This window comes from Anomaloglossus baeobatrachus, chromosome 5, assembly GCF_048569485.1.
Source record: "Anomaloglossus baeobatrachus isolate aAnoBae1 chromosome 5, aAnoBae1.hap1, whole genome shotgun sequence".
Classification (NCBI taxonomy): domain Eukaryota; kingdom Metazoa; phylum Chordata; class Amphibia; order Anura; family Aromobatidae; genus Anomaloglossus; species Anomaloglossus baeobatrachus.
In genome coordinates this window covers 501,789,384-501,809,358 of record NC_134357.1, presented here as the reverse complement: position 1 = coordinate 501,809,358, position 19,975 = coordinate 501,789,384, and the positions used below count along the sequence as shown (strand labels likewise).

The 19,975-nt window shown below is 41.0% G+C and overlaps 1 protein-coding gene across 1 annotated transcript in view; it reads left to right on the top strand.

Moving 5' to 3' along the window:
- LOC142312836 (uncharacterized) overlaps positions 1-14,026 on the top strand; it is a 149,960-nt gene extending 135,934 nt beyond the window's left edge. The window contains 2 exon segments of the mRNA XM_075351820.1: positions 1,521-1,611; positions 10,775-14,026. Coding sequence (XP_075207935.1) covers positions 1,521-1,611; positions 10,775-11,691 — 1,008 coding nt within the window. The 3' untranslated portion in view covers positions 11,692-14,026.
- The last annotated feature ends 5,949 nt before the right edge of the window (positions 14,027-19,975 follow it).

Sequence of the window (19,975 nt, the reverse complement as noted above, 5' to 3'; positions counted from 1 at the left end):
AGGAGGGGGCAGCATGCATGGGACATTGTGAGGAGGGGGCAGCATGCATGGGACACTGTCAGGAGGGGGCAGCATGCATGGGACACTGTGAGGAGGGGGCAGCATGCATGGGACATTGTGAGGAGGGGGCAGCATGCATGGGACATTGTGAGGAGGGGGCAGCATGCATGGGACATTGTGAGGAGGGGGCAGCATGCATGGGACATTGTGAGGAGGGGGCAGCATGCATGGGACATTGTGAGGAGGGGGCAGCATGCATGGGACATTGTGAGGAGGGGGCAGCATGCATGGGACATTGTGAGGAGGGGGCAGTATGCATGGGACATTGTGAGAAGGGGCAGCATGCATGGGACACTGTGAGGAGGGGGCAGCATGCATGGGACATTGTGAGGAGGGGGCATCATGCATGGGACATTGTGAGGAGGGGGCAGCATGCATGGGACATTGTGAGGAGGGGGCAGCATGCATGGGACATTGTGAGGAGGGGGCAGCATGCATGGGACATTGTGAGGAGGGGGCAGCATGCATGGGACATTGTGAGGAGGGGGCAGCATGCATGGGACATTGTGAGGAGGGGGCAGCATGCATGGGACACTGTGAGGAGGGGGCAGCATGCATGGGACATTGTGAGGAGGGGGCAGCATGCATGGGACATTGTGAGGAGGGGGCAGCATGCATGGGACATTGTGAGGAGCGGGCAGCATGATGTGAGGACAATGTGCAGATCATATTTCATAATCGAGGAAGGTGTGGTGGATATAATTTATAAGGGAGGGCAGTGTGTAGTTTATTAGGGGCAGTGTGACAGTCACAGTATATAAGTGGGGACGGTGTGGTGGGAATATTTTATACTCATGCTATGTTTTGATGTGCCTGTGGTGATCCCCATTGGGGGGGGGGGTTAGTGCCCTTCGTTTCTCATTGATACTTTTTCAAGTGTTTTACAAAGTAGATCTGCCTTAAACAGATGTCGTGTGCGAAAACTCAGTTTTACGTTGTCACTAAGGGGCGCGACCACTTAAAGTGCCTAGGGCAGCATGAAGGCAAAATACAGCCCTGTGTAGACGGCTGTGAAGGTCTTGTGTTTCAGTCTTGTATTATCCACTAATATTATACACTGAATGGCCAGATTATAAGATACCTTTTTTGTTTTTTTACCTTGTGCCTGGTCTTCCATTCATTAGGCTTCATCGTCATGACATGGGGATGACGCATATTATTGACATGCGTTAGCACCATGTACTCACAATGAAACACATCATTGACATGTGCAGGCCTTTTGCGATGACCATGATGGAAGAAGCAACCAGATGAGATAAAAGACCTGTCTGGATCTTCTCACAATTTTTTGGTTATGGAGACTGCTGGTTACAAGTAGGAGCCGACAGTTTGGATTATACAGGAGACCAGCTGATATGTGATACCTACTGCTGTCTTGTTTGGATGTCATGTTAATTTATGATCTTTACTCTTCTTGTGACTTCTCCATCTATCTGTGACTTTTACAATCTTTGTTTTAGGGTGAAGATCTGACCTATATTAATGCTACAGGGAAATATGTGAGCGGTGATGAGTGGTGTAAAGAGGAGATTCCTACAGATAACCACACAGGTGAGTAGTATCCACTAAATGCAGAGAAGTCACAGATTCAAGCCACTTGTTATTACTAGTGATGGGCGAGTATTACTCGATCGTGCATTACTGTGCTCCATTGAGTATTCTAGTGCTTGATTTCCCGAACCGCATGTATCTCTGCTTTTTATCAGCTAGTGAAGATGCAGGGATTGTGTGCCAATCATGGTAATGCCATAGCCATGTTGGCTTCTGGCATTACTGTGATTGGTCGGCCGCATAGTGTCATCGGTTCTATATAAACCCATAGATGCCATGTTTACTGCACTCTATTTGGAAATAGTGTAGGGACTAGGGAAATATTCTGCTGGAGAAGGGACAGTATGTTATAGTGTGACAGTACCTGCTGGTGCAACAGTAAAAAAATAGTCCTTTTCAGGGCCATGACTTCACCTGTGCCTCATAGTCATTTTGACTAGGCTTCACACTGCCTGCATATCCTTTGCCAATTTGAGAGTCAATAATTTAGAGCTTGTTTAAAATTGAACAAAATATGGCATCAAAGTCTATCCTCTATGTCTGTTGCTGGCTGCATGGTCATGCCTCCTGGTGATTTTGGCTAGGTCTCGCACTGACTGCAGATCCCTTGCCTTTTTGAAAGTCATTAATAAGAGTGTTTTCAAAATCGATTAAAATCTGGAATTGAAGTGTCTTTTGTACGTCTGGGCCAAATACTTGCTTCCACAATCAATTTTCTGTGGGTGACCACACTGCCTCTTCTTCTGTGTTACATGCCGCACAATCCCCTTCTAAGAATGCAGACGTGGATGCATCCCACCCTGAACCTGTCATGGCACATTTGCAAACTCCATCAGCAACCATATCCACTTCCTTGTCCCAAAACAGGGTCCAGCTGTCTCTACCCCAGGCCTTGGAGCACAAGCATTAATTTGCAGCCACCCACCCACAGGCCAACACAATAAATGGTCACATTTCCTGCAAATGTTGGCATTTAGGCTTGTAGATACTGCTGATTTCTGTAACCTGATGGCTCTGGCCATACCTCGGATTGATACCAAGCCCTCGCTATTTCTCTGTGTGCCATCCCCGCCTTACACAACGTCTATAACATCTCCTGTGCCTCATAATTATTTTGGATAGACTTCGTACTGACTGCAGATCCTTACCAGTTCACCTATTAATAAGCTGCCTCTGTAATATAATAAGTGCCGGCTGTGCTGTTAACGTACGGGGAAATGGACATTCTGCTGATGTTGCACGCAGAGGTCAAGATAGTCAGGCATGTAAAACTGTGCCTGCTGCATGAGAACAACAAAAACGCTTATACCCCAGATCTACCTTACTGTACCACTTGTAGGGTGGTGTGAGATAACACTCCTAAAGGTCAAATAGTGTTAAAAGGTTGTCGGTTGGTTGGCAAATGTTTTAAAATGATCCAAGAATTTAATGAGTCTCTCCTCTCCATCTCTTGCTGTGTGTACAATCCCTCCTTGGAATTCTAGATAGCCCTTGCAATAAGTGCATAGACTTTACCAGGGTAGGAGTCTGAATCTTTTTACAATTGACACAAATTGTAGTCACAAGCCCCTTTCTGTCTCTTGCTGCGTGTACAATACCTCCTTTGAATTCTAGATAATCCTTGCAATAAGTACATAGGCTGTACCAAAGCAGGAGTCTGAATGTTTTCCATCTTTTACATTTTAAAAATTACAAAAATGAAAATAGGCCAATGCAAATGTTTGGGCACCATTGGAGATTTGTGTGCTCAGATAACGTTGACTATGATTTCAGACCTTAATTAGCCTGTTATGGTTATGGCTTGTTTACTATCGTTGTTAGGAAAGGCCAGGTGATATAAATATCAGAGCTTTATAAAAATCCAGCCTCCTCTAACCTTGTACCAAAAAAAAAATCAGTCATGAGTTCTTCTAAGCAGCTGCCTAGCACTCTGAAAATGAAAATGGTGGAGGCCCACAAAGCAGGAGAATGCTATAAAAAGATAGCAAAGCATTTTCAAGTTGCCCTTTCCTCGGTTCGAAATCTAATTAAGAAGTGGCTGATAACAAGAATAGTGGAGGACAAGATACGTTCTGGAATACTAAGCAAAATTTCTGTGAGAGCTTTTGGTAGGATTGCTAAAGAGGTAAATCAGAACTCCCATTTGACAGCAAAAGACCTTCAGGAACATTAACTAGATTAGAATTATGGTACATTGTTCTACTGTTTAGAGACACCTGCACAAATATAGCCGTCATGGAAAAGTCATCAGAAGAAACCCTTTACAGCATTTTCACCACAAAATTCAGCTTCAGAAGTATGCAAAAAAACATCTAAACAAGCCTGATGACTTAAGGAAAAAAATCCTGTGGACTAATGAGGTTAAAATAGAACATTTTGTCCACAATGATCAAAGGTATGTGTGGAGAAAAAAAGGCACAGAATTTCAGGAAAAGAATATTTCGACAACCATTAAGTATGGGGGTGGATGAATCATACATTGGGGTTGTGGTGTAGTCAATCGCACGGGGTACATTTCGCGAGTAGGAGGAAGAATTGATTCAATAAAATTTCAACAAGTTCTTGATGCAACCGTAACACAATCTGTAAAAATGCTGAAGTTTAATAGAGGATGTTTTTTACAAAAAGGATAATGATCCTAAACACACATCAAAATCCACAATAGCTAACTCAAAAGGCGCAAGCTGAAGTTTTACAATGGCTGCCAGAATCCCTGATCTGAACATCATTGAAAATCTGTGGCTAGACCTCAAAAAAGCAGTGCATGCAAGACAAGTCAGGAATCTCACAGAACTGGAAGACTTTTCCAAGGAAGCATGGATGAAAATCCCTCAAACAATAATTGAATTACTCTCTTGGCTGGCTACAGAAAGTGTTTGCAAGCTGTGATACTTGACAAAGGGGATATGCTAGGTACTTAACCATGCCGGGTGCCCAAACTTTTGCATTGGCCCATTTTCCTTTCTTGTTAAAAGGCTGGTTCACCCATATTTTTTATTGTTTAGATTGATTATTATATTGAGAAACAATGATTCTCTCAAATACCTTGTGTTGGCAATAGTGCCTGTGAGAGGCGCTATTGCAGACCGCTGTTCCCCGCTCCAGTGACGTCACATCAAGTTCCGCACACAGTCACATCCCTGTGGCCGGCTGCAGTCTTCCTGACTCACTGAGCTGTGGGCGATGTTTCACCGCTTGTCACAGAGCAGCGCATCTCCTGCTTGCAGTGTTCTGCTGTGAGGGAGCAGATGGGCTGTGACGAGTGGTGCAACACCGCCCACTGCTCAGTGAGTCAGGAAGACTGCAGCCGGCCGCAGGGATGTGACGTGTGCAGAACTTGACGTGACGTTACCGGAGCGGGGAAAAGCGGTCTGCAATAGCGCCTCTCAGAGGCACTATTGCCAACACAAGGTATTTGAGAGAAACATTGTTTCTCAATATAATATCGAACTAGACAATAAAAAATATAAGTGAACCACCCCTTTAATTTTAAAATGTAAAAGATGGAAATAAAATCATTTTTTTACCTAAAATACAAAGGCAATGTGTTTTCTTAAACTTTATGCCTTTTAGAGATCATCTCATCGTAAGCTTTCTTAGCTGTTCACAATAACAGTAATTTTGACCAGGGGTTCCCAAACTTCAAAGCATCCGCATGCAGCAGACAGCCACCAAAATCCCTTTCATCCAGGTGCGGCTGGCATCGCCCAGCAACTTCTGTTCCATGTGTGTCGTACACATGTTCCCCCTGGCCAAAGTAACTGTGTGGTTAGTTCCGCCTGAGCTGTTCCAGAAAATAAGTCACTCTCTCTTTTCTGGAATGATGATTTGAGCAGAATTAACCACAGTTACTTTGGCTCGGGGAAACACTTGGACAGCGCACACGAAACAAAATTGCCAGGCGATGAAAGCTGCACGTGGATGACTGGGGACCGGTAAGATGTAATGGAGGTAGCCGGGTGATGCCTGTTGCCTCCGGATGATAGGGACTGTTGTGGTCAGGGGCTGTGCCAGGACAAGTAACATAACAGGGACTCAGGAAAAAAATGCTCATCCATTAACTCCTATTGTGCTCAGTACTCAATTCCAGCAATTCCGAGCATCCGACATGCTCTATTCGAGTATCGAGTACTTTTGTGCTTGTTCATCATTAGTTATTATATATTATAATATTGAAAGTGATAAAGTTACTAACATTGGCAGAGATCAGACCCTCCAATATCTAAACTTTGGGATTGCTCCAGCATTCTCACACCATTCTCCCTCATTTTTACACCCTGATCCAAAGTGAGAAGTATCAATTTCCTCCACCGATCTCCAGGTCAGAGTGGGATCCAACAATTTTGATCAGGCTTGACGTTGAGCCATTAAAGTTCCTTCAATTTATCATTGTCATCTGCTTATAGCAGAATTTTGTCACCCCCCCCCCTCTCCTAAAATCAAATCCCAGGATGTTTTTGTCCCATATGATTTTAATAGCAAGAGATTTCATAAATAAAGGGTCAGAGCATTTGAGAGATAGTCACATTTGTTTCTTCTAGAGTGCACTATGTGAAATCTCTATTTAAGGTGCAACTAGGCATTTCTTCTCAAATCTTTTCTGGGGGTGTGTACTTTCGCCCCTTCCTGCCACACATACTGCAAATTACAGCTCGGCAGCATCTGAGAATGCTAGATAAGCTGCAGAATTGTTATTGGCAGCGTCTAAAAGGAGGGAAAGCACATGCTCTTCCAGAGAAGACTGTGAAGAAACACCAAGTTGTGCTACAAGCAGAGATTTTCCATAGTGCACTCAAGAATAAACAAATCTGATTATCTCCACAATGGAGATATGCATCACCAAACAGAATGTAAAAGTCAGGGGAGTTTAGGGATTTTTACAAGGTATTTAAGTCACTTTTTTGAGTACATGACAGGTCCTCTTTAAGGCTAAGTTCACACACTGCGTTTTTTTGACGCTGCGTTTTTGTGCGTTTTTGGCCGCTAAAAACGCACAAAAACGCACCCGCGTCAAAAAAACGGGGCAAAAAACGCATGCGTTTTTACCACGATTTGGTGCGTTTTTGGCTGCGTTTTTCTGCGGTTTTCCAATGCATTGCATGGGCGGAAAACGCAGAAAAACTTAGGAAAGAATTGACATGTCCATTTTTTTTTTTAAGCTCAAAAACGCAGCTTAAAAAAACAGTTGTGTGCGGACAGCAAAAATGAAAACTCATAGACTTTGCTGGGGAAGCAAAGTCATGCAGTTTTGAGGCCAAAAACGCACCCGAAAAACGCACTGTGCGCACATAGCCTAAGGCTGGGTTCACACATAGCGACATCGACAACGACGTCGCTGTTACGTCACCATTTTTTGTGACGTAACAGCGACCTTGTAAGCTGTTATGATCGCTGCTTAGCTGTCAAACACAGCGACGCAGCAGCGATCATAACGTCGCTACATGTGCAGAGAGCAGGGAGCCGCGCACACTGCTTAGCACTAGCTCCTTGCTCTCCTAGCTACAGTACACATCGGGTTAATTAACCCGATGTGTACTGCAGCTACATGTGCAGAGAGCAGGAGCCGCGCACACTGCTTAGCGCTGGCTCCTTGCTCTCCTAGCTACAGTACACATCGGGTTAACTACACGATGTGTACTGCAGCTACATGTGCAGATAGCAGGGAGCCGTGCACACTGCTTAGCGCTGGCTCCCTGCTCTCCTAGCTACAGTACACATCGGGTTAATTACACGATGTGTACTGCAGCTACATGTGCAGAGAGCAGGGAGTCACGCACACTGCTTAGCGCTGGCTCCTTGCTCTCCTAGCTACAGTACACATCGGGTTAATTAACTGCACTGGCAGCGAGAGCGGCGGAGGCTGGTAACGAAGGTAAATATCGGGTAACCAGGGTAAGGGCTTCCCTTGGTTACCCGATGTTTATCTTAGTTACAGCTCACCGCAGCTGCCAGATGCCGGCTCCTGCTCCCTGCTCGCTTCATTTCGTCACTCTCTCGCTGTCACACACAGCGATGTGTGCGTCACAGCGGGGAGCGCCTTTGAAGAAAACGAACCAGGGCTGTGTGTAAAGAGCAGCGATCTCACAGCAGGGGCCAGATCGCTGCTCAATGTCACACACAGCGAGATCGCTAATGAGGTCACTGTTGTGTCACCAAAACCGTGACGTAGCAGAGATTTCGGTAGCGATCTCGCTATGTGTGAAGCACCCCTAAGACATCCCAGACCATGATCATGTAAACAAGAGTTGTATACTTTGTCCAAAAATGAGGTTAATCCTCCATGGCAGGCATTCTGTGCCATTGGCCTTGCTTGTATTTGGACAAATGGACCACAATCGGAATAATCCGAGATGCCATTTGTCTTGTATCTAATCTTTGTGACCTGCCTTAGTAAAACATCATTTGAAAGGGAAAAGTCTATCCTTGCTATCATTGACACAGAACCATTCTTCTTGCTAAAGCAAGAAAATATATATGTTCTTCCATATATCTATTCATCCTACCTCAGCACAAAACTTAATGAGCAGAAAGATATTGTTCCTGGATGGACAAGTGCCTGACCCTAAATTTATTCTATGCAAATATTAATCCATTATACAAACACAATCTCCTATGATCGGAAACCAGCGCTCCTCTCTCCGGGAAATAAACTCCATCACCTGATGGTGGAAGGATCTTAACTATTACACACACACAGAGGTTGAAATAAGTATTAAACATGCCACCATTTTCTAAGTAAATATATTTATAAATATTCTATTGACAGGAATTTCTCACCAGATGTCAATACAACCCATAGAATCCACAAAGCTATATAAATCAAACCATAGATGTTCAAAAATTAAAAGGGTGGTTCACCCATATTTTTTATTGTCTAGTTTGATATTATATTGAGAAACAATGTTTCTCTCAAATACCTTGTGTTGGCAATAGTGCCTGTGAGAGGCGCTATTGCAGACCGCTGTTCCCCGCTCCAGTGACGTCCCCCTCAAGTGCTGTACACGTCACATCCGTGCAGCTGACTACATTCTGAGCCCATCTGCTCCCTCTCCCTCCAAGCACAGCGCATCGCGTCTCTTGCTTGCAGCGTTCTGCTGTGAGGGAGGAGGGAGGGGGGAGCAGGGAGCAGATGGGCTGTGACAGCGGTGAAACACTGCTCACAGTTGAGTGAGTCTGGAAGAATGCAGCCGGCTGCACGGATGTGACGTGTGCAGCACTTGACGGGGACGTCACTGGAGCGGGAACAGCGGTCTTCAATAGCGCCTCTCACAGGCACTATTGCCAATACAAGGTATTTGAGAGAAACATTGTTTCTCAATATAATATCGAACTAGACAATAACAAAATATGGGTGAACCACCCCTTTTAGGTATTGTGTAATAATGAGAAATGGAAAGTTATGACACCAGCTGAAATCTGTCAGTAATAAGAAAGCAATCCTGCCACTTAGTGAAAAATAGTTTCATCTTGTTCACAAGACAGCCTATAAAAAGTGTCTCATTACCACGGTGTCACACAAGAAACATCTCATAGTTTGTAAAACAAGTGAGCTATCTCAAGACCTTTGCAACCTTATTGTTTTAAAACATACTGATGGCATTAGTTGCAGAAGAATTTCAAAACTGTTTAAGGTTCAAGTGAGCACTGTTGGGGCCATAATTCTATATACCGGAAATGGAAAGAATATCATCATAAACTGGCCACGATCAGGTGCTCCCCGCAACATTTCAGATAGAGGAGTGAAAAGAATTATCAGAAGATTTGGCCAAGAACTAAGGACCAACTGTGGAGAGATACAGAAAAACCTGGAGTCAGGAGGTACAGTAATTTAAAAAAATAAATAAGTAATGCACTCAACTTCCATGGCCTGTATGCATGCTCACGATGCAAAACTCCATTGCTGAACAAAAAGTATGTTCAAGCGTGTTTAATGTTTCATCAACAAGATCTAGAAAAGCCTGTGAATTACTGGGAGAATATAGTCTGGTCAGATAAGACCAAAATTAAAATCTTTGGATGTTATAATACATATTATGTTTAGAGGCCAAAAGGCGCTGATTGTCAATCCATACCAACAGAGAAGTTAGACAGTATGAACATCATGATGTGGAGCTGTTTTTAGCTTACTCCTTTGACTGAAGGACGGATAAATGGACAAATGTATTAGGACAGTCTTGATAAATATCTGCTGCCATCTACCAGGATGATGAAGATGAAACGAGGGTTGACATTTCAACAAGACAATGATCCCAAACATACAGCCAAGAAAAATTCCCAACTGGTTTCAGATAAAGAAAATAAAGTTTTCCCCTGACCTAAATTAAATAAAAATTTATGGAAGAAAATAAAGCTCAAGGTTAACAGAAGGTGCGCATGGAACCCTCAGGATTCAGAGAGTGTTTGTGTGGAAAAATGGGCTAAAATCCTATCTGAGCAATGCATGGGACAAGTTTCTCCATACAAGATGCGTCTTGAAACTTCATCACCAACAAAGGCATTTGTTTGAATTATTAAATACATTTCAGTGTGTTTTATACCTTTTCTCTGTCATTTCTTTTTATTACACATAATCTAATTTATGGATATCTGTGGTTTAATTTCTATGCCTGTGTGAATTGGATGAGTTGTTACCTACATCTGGTGAGAAATTCATGTGAATAGCACCTTTAGAAATATATTTACCTAAAAAAAAATTGGTGACATGTTCAATACTTATTTCACGCCCTGTGTAAGTTCAGGTTCACGCTGCAGTCTTTTCTTATGAATGTCTTTTGGACATATATCAGTGGATTTACAATACGGAGATCTGTGTCTTTCTTGTATGTTGTATGTTTTTAGATGACAGTTGATTATTACATGTATTATGACCTCAAGAAGGTATAATCCTGAGATTTGTCAAAATCCCTTATATATATTAAAGCCAGTGGTGCCATTATTCACATCTTATTTTCGGCCAGATAATTACTAAAGGTTGAGTTATATTACACACAGAAGTCAGGCTGTTGGATGATGAAGTAGGAGATGAGGTATGATGCAAGTCAGGAGCAAGTATTTGTATTAGATATTGTTTAAAATGTTATAAAATCTTAAATAAATAATAGTATATTCTAAATATACTTTCAATTAAGTTATTTAAAATAATTAAAATTTTTTATTTTGACAGATAACTGTACAAGGAGCTCAGAGAAACATCTCATATTTTTAGATTTTACAGCTAATGATCATGGTATCACAACAGATACATACCAAGAGAATGCCATTATCTCAGATATAGCAAAAGCCCTACACAGCAAAGGTCTATCATCTGATTCTTTTCGACAAGTCATATCTTCATCACAGACTGTTATGCAAAACAAAAAGGATGGTGAACATAAAAGAGCTTACAAAAGAAAGAAGTCATATGAATGTTCAGTATGTGGGAAATGTTTTCCAAAAAAATCAAATCTTGTCACACATAAGACAATTCACACAGAGGAGAAGCCATTTTCATGTTCATTTTGTGGGAAATGTTTTAAAATTAAATCAAATCTTTTTACTCATCAGAGAATTCATACAGGGGAGAAGCCATTTTTATGTACAGAATGTGGGAAATGTTTTAGACTAAAAACAAATCTCGTTAGACATCAGAGAATTCACACAGGAGAGGAGCCATTTTCATGTTCAGAATGTGGAAAAAGTTTTAAGCAGATATCAGGTTTAGTTACACATAAAATAATTCATACAGGGGAGAAGCCATATTCATGTTCAGTATGTGGGAAATGTTTTAACCAAAAAGCAAATCTTGCTAAGCATCAGAGAATTCACACGGGAGAAGAGGAGCCATATTCATGTTCAGAATGTGGGAAATGTTTTACCCTAAAAGCACATCTTGTCAGACATCAGAGAATTCACACAGGAGAGGAGCCATATTCATGTTCAGAATGTGGAAAAAGTTTTAATCAAAAATCAAGTTTAGTTACACATAAAAGAATTCATACAGGGGAGAAACCATATTCATGTTCAGAATGTGGGAAATGTTTTATGGATAAATCAAATTTTCGTAGACATGAGAAAGGTCACACAGTGAAAAAGCAATTTTAATGTACAGAATGTGGAACATATTTGAATCGAAAATAATTCTTGTTCCAAATCTGAGAAAATGTAATCTTCATGTTCAGAATAAATGAAAGGGTGTTTTAAGAACCATGATCTTACTGAACATCAGAAAAATCACATAATCCATTCATGTTCATTTAATTGACAAATTGTATAAACACGTTACAGTTCAGTCAAAGTAAAGTTGCTTCATAGAAGAGGAAAGGAAATAAATTTTGGGCAGCAAAGTGGCTCATAGTCGCTTTGCATTCTTAGGTTCATATCCTACCAAGGACGACATCTACAAGAAGTTTTCATGTTCTCCACATGTTTGGCTGGGTTTCATCTGTGTTCTCGAGTTTCCTTCCACACTTCAAAGACCTACTGATAGGGAATGTAGACTGTGAGTCCTAATGGGGACAGTGATGATGCTGTGGAATTAATGACACTATAAAAGTGGAAAAAATAAATAGCGTTCTAAATGCTAATTGTATGAAATTAAAAATAAACATCTTATCAAAAAGCAAATAGAATCCAAATATCACACAAAAACAGGGAATGGGAACTCTATTAGATACACACATCTTTACTGATTGGAGAAATTACACAAGGAGGTAGCCACCTTTAATCATTTAAAACAAGGCTGACATTGGCCAAACCCAGACTCATTCATTGAGAGATTGAGAAGTGTTATTTGTCATTATACAGAACACATTTCTACTGTTCCAGATTTCAGTGGTGGTGTGCTTTACACCTCTCCATTCGATTATTATTGGCATTGTGCTTGATGATGTAAGGTTTGGCCATGGAATCCTATCCTAACTTTCCAACACTGTTTTTTTTGCGGATTTAATGCCAGATAGTTTGGAACTCTTGTTAATGATTCAGCAAATTGTTGGCACCTTTTAAACACTATACTCCTCAGCACTCTATGATTCTTCTCTGTAACTTCATGCCAAAGTGAGAATAGATCAGTGAGGTGGTGTGATAGGCCAGTCTAAAGAGATGTGTGGTTACTGAGAATTAACATGCATTACAGAAAATGGCCTTCAAGACGGGAGTGAGAGGTTCAGATTGAGGGTGTTAGTCTTACATCATTAGCAGAATGGAGAGCATGGGTAGGGTAGTAGAATTAAATGAGGGAGGAAGTGTTGGGAGATGCAGCACTGTGGAGAACTTTGCGGTTGATAAGTTTATAAGTTTGTGTTGTATTATATAGCAGTTGAAGAATCATCGCAGAGACTGGCACAGAATGGAGGCATCTGTATAGTGGCTGGACAGAAATATGAGCGTTGCTACTGCATTCAGGATAAAGGTTAGATTGGAGTGGGGAAAGTGTAGTGAGAGAGAGACTGGGTCAGTAAATAGGTGTACTAGTTCAGACGGTAATCAATAGTAGCGACAATATGAGATGAAAATATCAGGTTTAGGAAGGTTAATAAAAGGAGGAACCAAAAGGAGTCCAGTTTTGGAAAGATTCAGATTTGCAGAGGACATGATATTGGAGATTCCAACCAATCTTTGATATTGTGTATAGTGTGGGATGATGTCATGATAATAAGTGTATAAAGCCTCTTTCACACATCAGTATGTTTGCATCAGTGTTTCATCAGTATTTGGATTGCAAAACCACAAGTAGAACTTATAGAGAATAACTATAATTGAAAAACTGACACCTGCTCTGTGTTTCAGCGACCCTCCTGGATTTGGCCTACAAATACTGATGAAACACTGATGCAAAATACTGTTGTTTGAAAGAGGCCAAAATGGGAGTCATTAGCATAGAGTTAATACTGAAAGCAAAATCTACTGATGGTTCGTCCAATACGGATTAGGTATACAGAAAAGAGGGAGGGACTTAGCATTGAACCACGAGAAACCCCAAAAATAAGGGAAAAATAGAATCTGCAAAAGATAGTCTGTAAAAGCTGTACAAGATAGAAGAGAATGGGTTAATTGTGCAGTGCCTGAACAAAGAGGACCATTGGTGGATGAAGCTCGAGACAGAGATGGAGTATAACATAGCATTTCGAAGTATCATACTTCTTCTTCAGGACAAACCACAATGAACAGTGGTATACATACAGTTAGGTCCAGAAATATTTGGACAGTGACACAAGTTTTGTTATTTTAGCTGTTTACAAAAACATGTTCAGAAATACAATTATATATATAATATGGGCTGAAAGTGCACACTCCCAGCTGCAATATGAGAGTTTTCACATCCAAATCGGAGAAAGGGTTTAGGACTCATAGCCCTTAATGCATAGCCTCCTCTTTTTCAAGGGACCAAAAGTAATTGGACAAGGGACTCTAAGGGCTGCAATTAACTCTGAAGGCGTCTCCCTCGTTAACCTGTAATCAATGAAGTAGTTAAAAGGTCTGGGGTTGATTACAGGTGTGTGGTTTTGCATTTGGAAGCTGTTGCTGTGACCAGACAACATGCGGTCTAAGGAACTCTCAATTCAGGTGAAGCAGAACATCCTGAGGCTGAAAAAAAAGAAAAAAATCCATCAGAGAGATAGCAGACATGCTTGGAATAGCAAAATCAACAGTCGGGTACATTCTGAGAAAAAAGGAATTGACTGGTGAGCTTGGGAACTCAAAAAGGCCTGGGTGTCCACGGATGACAACAGTGGTGGATGATCGCCGCATACTTTATTTGGTGAAGAAGAACCCATTCACAACATCAACTGAAGTCCAGAACACTCTCAGTGAAGTAGGTGTATCTGTCTCTAAGTCAACAGTAAAGAGAAGACTCCATGAAAGTAAATACAAAGGGTTCACATCTAGATGCAAACCATTCATCAATTCCAAAAATAGACAGGCCAGAGTTAAATTTGCTGAAAAACACTTCATGAAGCCAGCTTAGTTCTGGAAAAGTATTCTATGGACAGATGAGACAAAGATCAACCTGTACCAGAATGATGGGAAGAAAAAAGTTTGGAGAAGAAAGGGAACGGCACATGATCCAAGGCACACCACATCCTCTGTAAAACATGGTGGAGGCAACGTGATGGCATGGGCATGCATGGCTTTCAATGGCACTGGGTCACTTGTGTTTATTGATGACATAACAGCAGACAAGAGTAGCCGGATGAATTCTGAAGTGTACCGGGATATACTTTCAGCCCAGATTCAGCCAAATGCCGCAAAGTTGATCGGACGGCGCTTTATAGTACAGATGGACAATGACCCCAAGCATACAGCCAAAGCTACCCAGGAGTTCATGAGTGCAAAAAAGTGGAACATTCTGCAATGGCCAAGGCAATCAGCAGATCTTAACCCAATTGAGCATGCATTTCACTTGCTCAAATCCAGACTTAAGACGGAAAGACCCACAAACAATCAAGACCTGAAGGCTGCGGCTGTAAAGGCCTGGCAAAGCATTAAGAAGGAGGAAACCCAGCGTTTAGTGATGTCCATGGGTTCCAGACTTAAGGCAGTGATTTCCTCCAAAGGATTCGCAACAAAATATTGAAAATAAAAATATTTTGTTGGGGTTTGGTTTATTTGTCCAATTACTTTTGACCTCCTAAAATGTGGAGTGTTTGTAAAGAAATGTGTACAATTCCTACAATTTCGATCACATATTTTTGTTCAAACCTTCAAATTAAACGTAATCCAATGTGGTGGCATGCAGAGCCCAACTCGCGAAAATTGTGTCACTGTCCAAATATTTCTGGACCTAACTGTATACAGGGTTAAATAGGCATTACATTAAAATCTGGGCGCAAAATATGAACCCATGGAGTGTCGTATGACTCACCACTTGTCAGACTAAATAAAGCTTGTAAAAAAAAAAATTGTATAAAATGGCGTAAATTTTTTTAACTAACATATTTAAAAGTTTTATTTATTTGCTGTAAAGGAAAAATTAGAAAAAAAGAGAAAACAATAAAAATCATTGAAGAATCGAGCTTGTCTAAATGTGATCATTATAAGGCTGAGTTCACATGTTCTCTAGTCATCTGTTATGGATCCGTTAGAGATCCATTTGCAAAAAGTTGTGCAAACACAACTTTTTTGTCTGTTGTTAAATATCGGATGTGGGCTGAATCAGTTTTTAAAATGTGGAGTCTATGGACAATGGATCCATTAACAGATTGCTATTTATAGTCCATTTGTAACGGATTTTGCTCAGCGCTGGATTTTGGACCCCGGAGTTTGGGTCATGCGCACTACTTCAGTTTGAAGTCAGGATGCGTACACCCGGCTTTATAGTGCGCATGACCCAAACTGCAGGGTCATGTGCGCTGAGCCGAAATCCAGCGTCGTACGCGATGGTGGCCGAGAGGTGAGTGAGATCATCCTCTGATGCTGCACATTCATTAGCATGTTAGCACACCCACAGGGGCGTACTAACACGCTAATGGAGCCGACTGGCAAGGGGAACGAACGGCCAGGGGACTAGTCCCCTCGTTCATTAGCATACGATATAACATCTTTAGAAATACTTTTTCTAAAGATCTCTTTATATATGCTAGTGTATACAGGGACAGTTAGACAGGGATTAGCAATATGCACCCAGAACTGCTCGTGGTTCTGGGTGCATATTGGACCTGACAGGTTCCCTTTAAGCGTATGAAATGCATGATTCATGGGGCTGAGGTCTGGTGATTAAATGTGCTGAGTGGGGAGGGCACTACAGAAACAAATACAGGGGGATCTAAACCATAAAGCACATCTTAGAACATGTGAAAGTATGAGAATAACAAGCGAGATATGCAAAATATGGGATCACCCGAATATGTAAAAATATAAACTTTATTTAGACAATCATAAGACAATGACTGGCAAACAATAAATACACAACACACAATACAATACACCATATGAAAAAATCCAAACCTGTCAGGAAAATGGCCCCTGAGGAAGCCACCTGTGCGTGGCAATACGTGTGGGGTCTCCCCTCTACCCCTTGTACTACTTTATCTTTGACTCACTGTCTTCCAAGGTCTGCATTTAGGGTCTGCATGCAACTTTGTCCTTTTTGCCTCTATTCCAGTCCTGACAGGTTTGTCTGTTTGTTTTTTTCATATAGTGTATACACCTTTATTTTAATGATACCAGCATGCTTATTTTTATACCACTTGTCTATATTTCTTTGTACATGTAATTACATATTTGGTGGTATTTTCCATTTGTCTCTATGGTGCATGTGATCTAGTGAGTCAAACTTTATTATCAAGCTAGAGGTTTGAGTTGCTGGTGTAGTATAATCCATACACACCATCTACACCTTTTTGGGGTTTTCTAGCTTTTTGTTTTTATTGTATGCCAGTCTCTGCTGTCTTATGATCTTCTAAATAAAGTTTATATTTTTACATATTCATGAGGTCTGGTGATTGACTTGGCAATTACAGAATATTCCAATTATTTACCTTAAAAAACTTCTGTATTGCTTTCGCAGTATGGTTTGTATCTTTCTGGACTGTGAAGCACCATCTAAGCAACCTTGCTGGATTTGGTGAAGCTGATAAGAAAATATAACCCTGTACACTTCAAAATTCATTCGGCTGCTTCTGTCTTCAGTCACATCATCAATAAACACTAGTGACACATGTCTTGGAAGCCTTGCATGTTCATGCCATCACACTGCCTCCACCATGTTTTACAGAGAATGTGGTGTGCTTTTGATCATGAGCTGTTATAAGCCTTCCCCATACTTTCTTCTTCCCATCAATTTGGTACCAGTTGATAATAGTTTCGTCTATCCAAAGAATGCGTTTCCAGAACTGGGCTGACTTCCTTAGATTTTTTTTTGTAAAGTCTAATCGGTCCTTCTATTTTAACGCTGTTTAATGGTTTGTACTTTGTGGTGAACCCTGTGTATTTTCTTTCATGAAGACTTTATGGTTGACTTAGATACTAACCACCTACTTTCTGGAGATTGCTCTTTAATTGGATGATGTGAAGGGGTTTGTCTTCACCATGGAAAATAATTTACAGTAATTAACCACTGTTGGCTATAGTAGACATCCAGGCCTTTTTCAGTTTCCAAGCTCACTAGTCTGCTCTTTTTTTTGTAGAATGTACCAAATTGTTGGTAAGATATCTGCTATCTCTATGATGGATTTCTTCTTTTTTCAGCCTAATGATAGTATGTTCCTCTTCCATTCAGAGCTCCTTTAGCTATATGTTGTGGGTTCACAACAACAGCTTCCAAATGCAAATACCACAGATAGAACTAGCTCCAGACCTTTTATCTGCCTAAGTGATAATGGATTAAGAAATAGCCAATCCAATGCAGCCCATTAAAGAGCTTTTGAGAGAATTGTCCAATTACTTTTGGCCCCATGAAAAGAGGAAGCTACATACAAGTGCATCTCAATAAATTAGAATATCCTCAAAAAGTTAATTTCAGTAATTCAATACAAAAAGGAAAACGCATATATTATATAGTCATTACAAACAGAGTGATTTATTTCAAGTGTTTATATCTGTTAATGTTGATGATTATGGCTTACAGCCAATGAACACCCAAACGTCATTATCTCAGAAAATTATATTATACAAGACCAACTGAAAAAAATTATTTTAACCTTTGTCCGGCTGAATAGGTACAATTGTAACTATTCCGTTTTAAAATTGCAATACATTTTTTTTCTCCAAAAGCTGTAGAGGGCTGAAATTTCGTGACATCTCTGCAGTTTTGGTCCAGAATATATTGGCCAAATTTCAATAAAATATCTCCACCCCCTTCCGAGATAAGGTGTCGCTGTTAACGTTGTAAAATTATGCAGCCTGACAAAGGTTAAACTCTGAAATGTTGACCTACTGAAAAGTATGTACAGTAAATGCACTCAATACTTGCGGCGTGGCATGGAGGCAATCTGCCTGTGGCACTGCTGAGGTGTTATGGAAGCCCAGGTTGCTTTGATAGCAGCCTTCAGCTCGTCTGCATTGTTGAGTCTGGTGTCTTTCATCTTCCTCTTGACAATACCCCATAGATTCTCTATGGGATTTAGATCAGGTGAGTTTGCTGGCCAATCAAGCACACAAATACTGTGGTTATTAAACCAGGTATTGGTACTTTTGACAGTGTGGACAGGGGACAAGTCCTGCTGGAAAATGAAATTTCCATCTCCAAAAAGCTTGTCGGCAGAGGGAAGCATGAAGTGCTCTAACATTTCCTGGTAGACGGCTGCGTTGACTTTGGTCTTGATAAAACACAGTTCACCTTTTTCTACCACACTTTTTCCTTCCACTCAACTTTCCATTAATATGCTTGGATACAGCACTCTGTGAACACCCAGCTTTTTTAGCAATGAACTTTTGTGGCTTTCCTTCCTTGTGGAGTGTGCCAATGACTGCCTTCTGAACAGCTGTCAAGTGAGCAATCATCCCCATGATTGTGTAGCCTACTGAACAGACAAAGGGACCATTTTAGATGCTCAGGAAGCCTTTGCAGGTGTTTTTTTTAATAGTTATTATAATTTTCTCATAATAAGAGCTGTAATTTCTAAATCTTTTTTCCAATTAGAGTGCAAATACCCTCAAACTGAAGCTTAAAGTCTGCATTTTAAGCCTATATTGATTATTTAACTATAACTTGAATATGTTTTGATAAACAGCTAAAATGCCAAATGTGTCAGTATCCAAGTAGTTCTGGACCTAACTGTGTAACGCTCCTGCTGTATTCCTATGTCCTTTCTTTTTCATTTATTTTTTTTAATTACCCGGGTGTCCGGATGCGGATAGCTACCTGGAGTTCCCTGAGAACTAAGGGCCCAAGGTCGGTGCACAGATACCACGATAGGTATCCCGCACGGATCCGGACTTTTACAGTCCGGGTTTGCCCATCACTACTGACAATCCAATTGCTTGAGAATATTTTTATCCAGTTTAGTACCCTGCTCAACTGGGATGAGGCTTCATTGTGTTAAATCCGAGTTGTAAGAATTCGGTAGGAAACCATTTCTTCATTTCCCCTGTTTTCTTGAGGATGTCATTTAGGACAGGACTGAAGAGAATATCCCCTTGGTATGGTATAAAATCTTGCATTAGACGGATATCTCCTGACCAGCATTTTAACCATAGGACTTGACAGACTGCATTGGATAAAGCTGAGGACCTAGCAGCTAAATTTACAGTGTCTGCTGAAACATCTGCAATATACCTCACCACTCTCTGGATCATAGGGAGAGATCACAGAGCACTTTCCCTAGAAGCTTTATACTTTTAGCTTTCTAATTAGTATAATTGGAAAATTAATGACATTGCCATGCAAGTTCCTGCAATGGCTGATTTAAAGGTCTCTGCTGAGGACCCCCAGGTTTTCTTTTAA